The following is an 11,498-nucleotide window of genomic DNA, read 5'->3' on the forward strand; positions in this document are numbered from 1 at the left end:
GGATGTTTTCCTAATTGTGTTCTTTTTTTACTCTGAATCTTTACCATCTTTACTCCGATTTGATAGCATTTTGATTATTTTAGTTAAGAAAGACACATGAATTTACCATGCCAGGGTAAACACAGAAAATTTCAAAGATGAAGGACAACCTGAAGGTTTTGGGCAGTGATGAGGCCATTTAGAGACAACAGATAATCCTAATTTTGTCTGTTTATTCCCGATTGTGTTCAGTAGAGCAGTCCACAACTCTCATGAGTAATCAGACCTTCTAAAGGCAACTCAGAAAGCACGAGAAGGAACAGGGCTTTTATTTATGGGTGTGTAAAGCATCTGGAAGGGGAGGGAACTTTGGAAGGGTGTGTTTGGGCAAGGAGAGCCAACCAGCCCTTGGAGCACAAGGGAGTGGCTTGGAGCGAGGCTGTATAACGGGCAGGATGGGATGGTCCACCCTCAGCCTGGACACAGAGCAAGGCTCAGCCTGGTGGATCCCGGCTCTGAGTGCACAGATGCCTCCTCAGACGGGCTCCAGCGAGAAGGGGACGAGTCCCATCCCGGCCTTCCCGCAGCCTTTCACTTGGGAGGAGGTCAGGATGCACAATGGCCGTGGGGAGAGCCGGGAGCAGTGGCTGGTCATCGACAGGAAGGTCTATGATGTCAGCAGGTTTTCCAAGAAGCACCCTGGAGGCAGCAGAGTTATCAGCCACTATGCTGGGCAGGATGCCACGGTAAGACCCAGGAGGACAGAGCAGGAAGGTGGTTCCAGTGCCAGGGCAGGAGGACGTGCTGGTTGTCACTGTGCTTGGCCAAAGAGCGGGCTGAGAAAGAGACACAATGGCTGCAGGAGACAAGGAAACCTTTCACAAATATATTTGAAAACAGATCTCCTGCAAAAATTTGTTGATTTAGTGGATTTCTCTGAAATAATTGTGTTGCTTTTTGACAGAAATAATAAATTCGAAGCAGATCTCTCTGCTGAAAGGAGATATTGAATATCTGAATAGTCAGAAATATGAGCATTAAAAACATGGCCAAGTTTCAAGCATAAGCTTGTGATGTGGGAGATTTAATTCTTGTCTCAACAAGACTTTTTGACTTGAAGGAAGCTCTTTAGCCATCTAATCTCTCAGGTTTCAGTTTGAAATGGGATAACACTTCCCCTGTCCTGGCCCAGAATGAACCAGATCAGTTATTTTTCACATTTCACTCCTTGAATTGAATGTTTCTGTGCTTGAAAGTGGGACAGAAAAATATCTGGTGTTCTCAAAGGAAGGAAAAGAAAGGTTTGAGTCTCGTTGGCTTTCTCCTCTACCTCAGTGACTTAAGAACTTAGACCAGCCATGCCAGGCCAGTCTAGAGGTCCTGGTGCCACCTCCTGCAGGTTCTGTTACTGGACTTTTACAAAAGGATTCAAGGAATACAGAATGCATGGAATTATTTGACCCCAAGCAATGTCCTCCCAGCTCCTACAGTGTAAGGACCTGCATTTAGATTATTTTATTTATGGACACCCAGGGGCTTTAACCACAGTGAATTTGTCTGGGGTGAATATGTTTAAAGGATGACCTTTGATCCTGCCTGCTTTTATTATTCCAATAATTACAACCTAATTTTACTTGATCTTAAAGGTCTTTTCCAACCTGTAGCTGTGCTACATCCCTTTGAGCACAGGACCACAACTAGTAGCCAAAATTGTGGGTACAGTGTGGATTTGTGTTGCATCACAACAATATCCTTCTGTCTTGCTCTCAATTTGTATTCTGCTAATCTGTATAATTTTTTTTGCTTTTAAAATGCTGCTCTGTTCATATATTCTGAGAAAAAACACACTTTTACAGAAATGCAGGACTGGAAGGTGTCTCAAAAAATTGCTGGGGCAGGACTTTACCTAAAACCAGGATCCAGGATTTTTTTTCAAGTACTCTTGACTACTCTAGACCTCATAATTATATATATACAGTGAGAATGTTCTTCTTCTGTGTGGATTAATTTGAAAATGTCAACAAGAACATTGCATTGATGTCAAATGTTGGGAGTTGTGTGTGTTGCAGGTGATAAATCTTAAAGTTAATCTCTCTTAAGATGATTATCAGGACCTGAGGAGGGAGGAGAAGCGACAGGCAGGACTGAGGGGCTTTCAGTGATAAGAATCTGTGATACTGATCTTGTGGAGAGGGATTCCTGCTTGAAGGCATTGTGGCTCCTGTTTCCAAGCTGCAATATAGACACTTATGGATTGAATCAGATTCCTGGCAGGAGGGAGGTATATAAGAATGTATGAGAGGCACGGAATTAGGATAGAGAGATTTCCCCAGTCCTCTGGGTCTGGACGGAGTTATTCAGTTGTCACTGTGACACAGGGATGGATGTGACAAAGTGGATGTCTGTAAAAAGCTCAAATGTCCAAAAAATCACCTTGCTCTGAGTATTTCTGGACTAAAGTACTCAGAGAAAGGCTGTCTCCAGTTCTCCAGCCAAAAGGCTCCAGAGCAATGTCAGACTGCAAGGAAGTCCCCTGTCCTTTTCCAGGGACTTGGTCCTGACCAGGCACATGCAGAATTTTTTGGGGTCTTAATCATCCACGTTGTTTCTCACACCCAAAATCAACAAGTACCTGACTGCTCAAACACTGAGGATTTTGCCATATCTACTCTTTCTGGACCTAAATAGAGCATGGTCAGCCTTTTTATCTTACTTCTGGAAAATTCACTGAGCTAAAGAAGAGTTTTGATTTACCTGGAATTTCACCCTTTATTCCATTGCTTGTCTTTGATTTTAAACCTGGGATTTCAAATGCTTCTTGAATGGACCCATTTGTGTCACTACTGTTACCTACCTCCCCAAAATATCATCCAGCCTGAAAACTTGCAGGGAACTGCACTCCTGCTGTGTAAGGAACTTCAGCACATATTCCTTTGGCCCTAGTGGGTTACAAACAGGATTTTAAAAGCCTCATCTCAAGCATGGCAAAGACACATCCCATTCCCTGATGTGTTCTCCCACACCTGGGTCCCATCCATAGGGAAGGGCTGCTGGCTGGAGCCTTCTAGGGACAGACTGTGCTGAAACAAGCAGATGAAAGAACATGTTTCCCTCTGCAAAGAGTTTTTCATCAAACCCTTTCATGTTCATTACTAGCCTCGCCCAGGGCCTTTTATGAAATCTGGTTTCTTGAAACTTCTCCAGCATCCTTGGGCCGAGCTCCAGTAGGTGGTAAAGAGGAACCCAAAGGGTTCTGGACAATGGGAACTGGATTACGTGTTATATCAAAGACTTGAGGAAAGGAGAGGTTCAGCGTCTGGGATTTAGTCACGTGCCCTTTCTCACTCCCTCCCTTTGTGTTTCTCAGGATGCCTTTGTAGCTTTTCACAACGATAAGTCTCTGGTGAAAAAGTACTTGAGATCTCTGCTGATTGGGGAGCTGGCACCAGATCAACCCAGCTTTGAGTCCAATAAAAAGGTGAGTGTCCCAGATTCCAGAGCTGGGAACGGCTTGGGGTTCAGCCTGGGAGGAGAAGGAAAATAAGAGAGGGAGCAGGAATCCTGTCTGAAGGAGCACACCTGACGCCGTGCCATGGGCTAGGGAGTGGGGAGGCAGCCAGTGCTAGTCAGGCATGGAAACATGACCATCTCAGGATCGCTAAATCCTCCCCTGGGTGCGAGGAATGAGCTCCAGACCCCCAAATTCTGCTCAGTTCTCCCCACTGTGATGTCTCAGTATCAAAGCAAAAGCAAGACCTGTTGATCTCATGCCTGGTTTTGCAGAGTCCCCTCTGAGAGAATATCTCCTCTGACTCCCATGGCTGCTTTGGGGTTTCTGAGTCTGCTGTGTTACATTTTCAAAGTAAATAGTGCATTAATTTTAACTTTACCCCCAGAAATCCCTCCTGGAGGATTTTCGTGAGCTGCGCTGCACTGTTGAGAAGATGGGACTTCTGAGGCCAAACTACTTCTTCTTCTTCCTGGTTTTCCTTCACGTCCTGGTGCTGGATGCTGCATCCTGGCTCGTGATCTGGTACTTTGGCATCTCCTTAGTGCCTTTCCTGGCTGGCATGGCGTTCTTCACTGTTGCTCAGGTAAAGTGCTGACAGCTGCTCACCCTGCAGACATGTTTGGTTCCTCCAGATGGAGAGGATTCATGGAATGTTCACATCCCAGGCATTGCTCCGCTGCCTCTCCTCAGGTCCTGTTACCTGCCTGAAGACAAAAAGCACGTTCTACATCACAATTTTTGTTGCCTCCAGCAAATCTGGTTTTGCTGACAACCCAGGAGTTGGTGGGATGTTATGGAACTGGCTGTTTCACAAGATGGGATTTGCTGATCTAATCACAAAAGAGGCAATATTTCATTCTCAGCTGTACTTTTGGCTCCCTGTTCCTTCTGTCTGATGTTTGTTTGGTCCTTTATGAGCCACTTTCCCTCACTAACCCTGAATAGTTTTCTGCTGGATTAGTGAATTCAACCATAGAAGGGCAGGATCTATGCAGGGAAGGAGGGAATAGGACTTTGTGGCCCTTAGATGCAATAAATTTAGGGTGAGGGGAAGAAGAAAGATTTTCTTAGTAGAGCTGAAAGTTTAAATTTGCTCAGACATCCATAGAACAAATTCAAATGAACTCATTTACATGATCTGTTCTACTTGCCTATTATCTGTTAAGGTGGATATTCCTCAAAGAGCCCTCATATTTCCATGGGAATATGGAATGCAATAAAGCTGTAGACTTGGAAATTCTTCCACTTTCTAGCTGGTTACTTGGAAATTCATTATTTGTGATAGCAGCAAACAGACTTCTATGCTGTAACAGTTAATTGTTGCGATGCTTTGCTGATTTCCCTATATTCCAGCTAAAGTCAATATCTGGAACTGAGCAGCTTTAGTGGACAGTAGCTTGATTGGAAGTTCTCAGCACTGAACATGCAAGACATCAGGGAGTGTTGTTTCCCCAAAGCAGAAGGAAGATGCATCACACTATGAAGTTACGGAAGCAAATTATTATTACAAGGCAAATTATTGCAATGCTGCCAAGATTCTGTTTCTTCATTGACCCTTTGGTCTTCCAGATCCAGATGGGCTGGTTCCAGCATGATCTGGGGCACTGCTCTGTCTTCAGGAAGCCCAGATGGAATCGGGTGCTGCAGATGGTGGTGATAAATGTTATGAAGGTAGTTGGCTCATGGTGGGAATATTCTCTGGGGCTAATGGGGACAAAGCAATGGATTGGAGTGTCCCTATATCCAGGCAGTATCAACTGGGAGGGAATCGCAGTGCAAGCTGTCAATAACAGGTGGATAAATAGCAATGTGATCATTGATATCGTTCTGGTTTGAATCCCTGGTGTTCCCTTTTTCCAGGGCTTACCTGCCAGCTGGTGGAACCACCTGCACAACCAGCACCACGCCAAACCCAACTGCTTCCGTAAAGACCCTGACCTCAACATGCACCCCCTCCTCTTCAGCCTGGGAAAGACACTTTCTGTGGAGGTGAGCATGGGGATGTCTGGAAAAGCAGATTTAATGGCAGAAATCTATGTAGGGAGGGATAATAATAATCATCCAGATTGTGCCTTGGAATTAGGTGATCTTTAAGGTCCCTTCCAACACAAGCCATTCAGGATTCTCTGATAATTCCCAAAGTGTTCCAAGGTCTAAGAGTCTCATGTACTGCCTGGGTATTATGATGCTGAGGCACCAGCTCCTGAGAAGCCAAGTCTTGCAATCGGTGCTTAAGGAAGGGTGAGCACCTTGGAGGCAGCTCAGAGGGCGAGTCAGTGCATTTACATTAATGTTACGTGTTATTAGTCAGTTATTAGTGAGTCAGATGTTCCCTCTGGGTCCTTCTGGCTGTTTGGCACCTAAATCCTTCAGGACCAGTATTGCTGCCATGCATCAAACATGAGTGCAGATGATTTCTTAATCCAAAATTGTATGGCTTTCACAAAAAGAAAAACTAGGAATACATCCTCCCTGCACCATTATGATTTCAGATATCATCAAGGTCTCATTTGCCTTTTGTTTTCCTACTAATTCTATTTACTCATGGGGTGATGAAATGACTTCATTGCAAGGTAATCAGCTTCTTAAAATAAAGCCTCTTTCTCTCCTTTGGCTAGTAATAAGCAAAGAAACTACAGCTCTCCAAGGCACATGGAAAATTCCGGCTCTGCTGCCTCAGAAAGGCTTCTCTAGTGAGAATTACAAAATACCACACACCATGGCCAGGCAAAATGGATTTCAGGGGCTTTGTTTGTCTGCTTCCTTTGTTGTTTCGGTTTTGATCCAGGGAAGACATATTTGAGGTGCACATATTTCTGTAATTGAAGACAAAGTATTTGACAAAACAAGAAGGCAGATTTATTTATCAAACATTCAGTACCTTGATCTTGCAGAAGTTATTTTAGAGACATTATAGGAATGTCTCTCATTATAGCTTCCAAATTATGTCATGTCTGACCACCCTCTCCTCTATTACTCAGAAATTTGGGATACAGAAGTTCAGATGTAGCTTCCACAGCAAACACATCCTGCATTCATAGAATCCTAGAATGGTTTAGGATGGAAGGGACCTTAAAGATCAGCTGGTTCCAATCTCTCTCTTCCAAGTTGGAACCCACCACCTTAGTGACTGAGCTTCCATGTTAACAACCTGTTCCTCTCCAAGTGCCAGTAGCCTCAGCACTCCATGGTGAATTGATTAGATTGAATTTCATTCTCCTACAAAATGCAAATTATTTGTAAGCATTTTTTTTGAGCATTTTTGTATAGTCTCTCACTGGCTCATTACAATATCTTTTCATTTTTCAGCTTGGAAAGAAGAAGAAGAAGTTCATGCCTTACAATTACCAGCATAAGTATTTCTTCTGTGAGTATCCGCTAAATCAGGAGAGCATCTCCTCCCCAAAATAAAGGTGTTTTTAAGATTGAAGTGACACCTTCAGAAAGCTTCCTTCATGTTCAAGAAGGTCCACTTGAGGAGGAATTGCCCTTGTGTCTCTGCAAGGGTTATGTGATGGAAGTACTAGATGAGGGTGAGTCAAGTAGAGGGAAGAAAGGGATGGGAAAGAAAAGAAGAAGTGATGAGAAAAAAAGACTAAGAGATTTTGTGAATGCATGAAAGTTGGTGTAAATGGAAGACAGCAATTTTTCTTCCACTAGAAAGAAGAATCATTGTTCTCACAGTAGACTATTCTGTAAGAGCTATGATGCAGTGAAATTATAAATGCCTCTCTCTTTCCATTCTTTCCTTCAGTGTTGGCCCCACTTGCACTCATCCCCTTCTTCCAGCTAACTATATTCCACTTTACAATCAAGAGGAAAAAGTGGTTGGTAAGCACAGCTTCAGCATCTGGAAAACCCAAATAATGTCACTATATTAATATTTACCTCCGTTTGGGGGGTTTAAGATAGCAAAGGCTGATTCTGGGCTTGCTGCAGCAAGGGAGAATTGTTTAGAAAAGGCTTTTCAATCTTCTAGCAGATAAATGAAAGTTAAGAGAAAACTCAAATATAGACAGAGTGTGATGACAAGGCTGTTGTCTGCAGTTATTAAGTGAGTGCTGTGGGAATATTTTAGGGGTGCACTCAACTTGCTGTAGAATGGTGGTGTGGAGCTTCCTCTTGATAAATCAATAAGAAATCCATACATCAGAACAGTTTTTAGCTGCAGTTCAAGTAAAGGGGAGAGGATGGAGTGGAGGGATTTCATCAACAAAGGCTGATTTTCATCTTGGTTTGGGTTATTTTTTTTACAGGACCTGATATTGCTTGTGTCTTTCACCATCCGAGTATCCCTCATGTATATTCCTTTAATGGGATTTAAGAACTTCATGATATACTATTGGCTGTCCAGGTAACACACAGAACATCTGGAGTCTCCAAGACTAATATATGTAATCAATACTGAAATAAATTAAAATTAGTCCCAGTCACTACAATTTTCTCAGCAATAAATAGTCAAGAAGGAACAGGGTGGTGGTCGCTGCTCAGGGACACCTTCAACTACAAGTTGAGTGGTTCTTACACTCTAAAAGTTAGGAATAGGAAATCCTGAATTACATAAAAGTGCTCTTTTAGTTAAGACTAAGAGACTCGGCAATGTGTTTTAATGGTAAATTCAGACGACACTGGAGATGTAACAAGTGTTTCCCTGTTTATCTGTCCAGGTACTTTGAGAGCACCTGGTTTATTTGGGTGTCACAGATGAACCACATTCCAATGGACATTGATTATGATCAGAACAAAGACTGGGTGTCTACTCAGGTGAGAAGCTCCTTTCTTCTGGAGTACTGGGTCTACACTTCTGAATCATAGGACAAAGACAACATCCTTTCTGTAATAATCAAACCTTTTAAAGCTTTAGTTGGAAAACAGGACATCTAGATTTAAAAAGTCTTGTTTTTTTGACTGAAAGGTGTTGATATACTTTTTGCAGTACTTTTCCCTTCCTATTACAGAAAAGTATTGATGGTGAAACAGTCAATCTCCCTTTTAGGCCAACTAAAGGAAGCAAAATGGGAATTGGATCCCTTTATTTTTACCCTACAGGTTGCAGGTTTATTGCAGATAAGATAAATCTGACAAAATTTGGTAAAATCTGATAAAAATAAATATGTAAATACAACTTTACTCACATATATAATGCCTCCAGCAACATAATCCCATGTAGTGTGTTGTAAGCATTTTCCCTTTTATTAAGGGAAGAAGACTCAGCCTGGCTAGTCTAGACTTTATTTAATTCCTCAGGGCAATGATGGCTGCAATCCCTGACTTTTCTTTTATGCAAGATGAGGGTGGGCAATGATTGCTGGGGTTCAAACATCAGACTTGCAGGAAAATAAAACCTAAATCATGTATTTTGGGGTCTTTTTCCCTCCCAGCTCCATGCAACCTGCAACGTGAAGCAATCTTTGTTCAATGACTGGTTCACTGGGCACTTGAACTTTCAAATTGAGCACCAGTGAGTATAATTTTGGGCATAAGAGTGGGAATAATATGGGGCATTTAGAACTGTGGAATCCTAGAATGGTTTGGGTTGGAAGGGACCTTAAAGGATCTGGTGGAATAGGATGATATTTAAGGTCTCTTCCCATCCAAACTATTCTTTGTTTCCAGGAATAAACCATCTCAGGAGACATTTTGCTCTCCTTCTGGGGGAGGGCAGGGGAATATTTTGATCAGGGAGGACAGAAAGTGGTGCAAGCCAAGTCTTACAATAACTCTGTCTCATCCCATTCTGCAGCCTGTTCCCCACAATGCCTCGACACAACTACTGGAAAGTAGCTCCTCTAGTGAAAAGCCTTTGTGATAAGCACGGCATTGAATATAAAACCAAGACTTTACTGACAGCCTTTGTAGATATTTTGCGGTAAGTATCCATTAACAAGACAGTTTTGCACTCTAATGTCATGTAAGGGAAGGATACAGGGAACCACTGCAAGTCAGCGACCATGATCAAACCTGTAGTTTATTTAGATTTTTCTACAGGTAATTTGAAAGATTTTTTTTCCCCTCTTCCTTAAATCCTCTCTACTCATTCCCAGTAGTCAGACTTTGCTATGAGATATCCATGCACTTTAAAATCCATTTTTTTCCAATTATTCCTTTAACTACAATTTGCTTCCCAGAAAACTGAATAGTCTCTTCATAAATTGTTTTTTGAACTTCTGTTCCTGCAGTTCCCTGAAGGATTCTGGGGAGCACTGGCTTGAAGCATATCTGCATGGGTAAAAACTGGCAACTCTCAAAGGGAACCTCTTCACCACCCAACTGCTGCCAGGACTCAGCACAGACCATCCATGTGTGTGTCTTCAGGCATAAAAATTCAGGAGCTGGGCAAAGCTATTTTCAGTAAGAATCAAGTGGGAAAGTGGCTTAAAGATACATATTTTTTTTCTTGATCTCAACCATGAACCTCTATTTTTCCTGCTCTCAATCTCAGAATTTAGAGATGGGCTTTTAAACTGGGCAGAATTTGAATCAACTTGATGAGTTGAACTTCATTGGAGGCACCAGCTCATTGCTTATGGAAGAAGTTTAAACTGAAATTCTTTATAATGTCAGAGAATCATGGAATGGTTTGGATTGGAAGGGACCTTAAAGATCATCTTGTTCCACAGGCAGGGACACCTTCCACCAGACCAGATTGCTCCAAGTCCTGTCCAACCTGGCCTTGAACACTTCCAGGGACAGGGCAGCCACAGCTTCTCTGGGCAACCTGTGCCAGGGCCTCACCACCCTCACAGGGAAGGATTTCTCCCTAATATCCAATGTAAACCTGCTCTCTGTCAGTTTAAAACTATTATCCCTTGTCCTGTCACTACAAGTCCTGGTTAAAACTCTCTCCCTATCTTCCTTACAAGCCTCTTTCAGTATTAAGGTCTCCTCAGTGTTTTTGGGATAGCACAAAGCAAACTGCAGGAAGTCAGGAGATATTAGGGCAGGGGGAATCTTTAAGGGATATTTTTGAATAGATAAAGGTGCAAAGAACAAGATGGCCTGGGGTATGTCCCCGTTGCTACTGATCACATGTAAACTACTTGTTCTGATTACTAAGGTGTTATAACTAGTTCTGTTCATGGATTGCGTGGGGAAGGAGATAATTAATTGCTGGTTTACACCTGTAGTAGGCAGTTTGAATCCAGTTTGTGTAACATGTATTATTTATAGGCATAAATACATGTATATATGTTAATTGAGTGCTAACTGTGCTGTCTGACTGGCTTTCTGATGTAGACCAGCCTTGAATAAGATTGAGAACAAGCCTAAGCACTGAGGAGCAGGTCCACATTTCAAGGGTGTTTATGGCACTCTTGCTCTTATTGAGTTTTATGCGTATTAAATTTTATCTAAATGATTATTTCTTGGTCATTCCAAGGACCTGTGGTTATGGTCAAGGACAGCTTCTGCTGGTGGAAAGTGTCATACACACCTGTGTAGAGGATCTCCAAGAACACTGCTGGGTTTTGAGAGAGACAATAAAAGAAAGAAGTGGGTCTGTGGTTGAATATTTTCATTCAGAGTGCTTTAAATTATATGGGAAAGGTAAAATATCAAGGCGGAGAGATGAATAACAGATAGTAAAAATAGAGGATGTATGAAAGAACGAGTTGATGTGTGGTTATCATTTAACAGCAGGGAAAAAAACAGGGGGAAAAAAGCTGAGTAGTGATAACCTGGTTGTTTGGAAAAGCTAAAACAGAAAAGCTAAAAATAGGAAAAAAAGAGAAATTGTAAAAATTATAGCTATAATTATGAATAAAGTTCTTCTTCATGATTTTTGGATTGAAATTAATTCCTGTTTTAGAAAGAGTGTGAGATCTCTGATTAATCTTGCTGATTTTGCAAAGGAATTCTGATTCAATGATATCTCCCAATACCGTGTAGAGCAAAGATATTCCACTAGGAGACAGCTGAGCCACACTGGCAGAACCTGTGTTGTGCTATGTCCGCCTAATTGACCAAAACCCGTGAAGGTGAGTCCACAATGGCAAATAAATAGACAATT

General features: G+C 42.2%; 1 protein-coding gene across 1 annotated transcript; it reads left to right on the top strand.

Moving 5' to 3' along the window:
* Nucleotides 1-506: 506 nt before the first annotated feature.
* LOC103756482 (acyl-CoA (8-3)-desaturase) lies at nucleotides 507-9,721 on the top strand. Its single transcript, XM_008922572.1, has 12 exons — nucleotides 507-725; nucleotides 3,347-3,457; nucleotides 3,876-4,073; nucleotides 5,060-5,161; nucleotides 5,351-5,479; nucleotides 6,800-6,857; nucleotides 7,245-7,321; nucleotides 7,747-7,844; nucleotides 8,158-8,254; nucleotides 8,872-8,951; nucleotides 9,234-9,359; nucleotides 9,670-9,721. The coding sequence occupies exons 1-12, from the start codon at nucleotides 507-509 to the stop codon at nucleotides 9,719-9,721; spliced, it is 1,347 nt and encodes a 448-aa protein (XP_008920820.1).
* Nucleotides 9,722-11,498: the final 1,777 nt, after the last annotated feature.

The sequence above is a fragment of the Manacus vitellinus genome, unplaced genomic scaffold (assembly GCF_001715985.3).
Source record: "Manacus vitellinus isolate BGI_N305 unplaced genomic scaffold, ASM171598v3 scaffold_57_pilon, whole genome shotgun sequence".
NCBI classification, from domain to species: Eukaryota; Metazoa; Chordata; class Aves; order Passeriformes; family Pipridae; genus Manacus; species Manacus vitellinus.

Coding starts and splice junctions, on each gene's coding strand:
- LOC103756482 (XM_008922572.1), top strand. CDS start 507: ATGCCTCCTCAGACGGGCTCCAGCGAGAAGGGGACGAGTCCCATCCCG. Junction 4,074..5,059: donor CGTTCTTCACTGTTGCTCAG/GTAAAGTGCTGA, acceptor TTGGTCTTCCAG/ATCCAGATGGGCTGGTTCCA. Junction 5,480..6,799: donor GAAAGACACTTTCTGTGGAG/GTGAGCATGGGG, acceptor TTCATTTTTCAG/CTTGGAAAGAAGAAGAAGAA.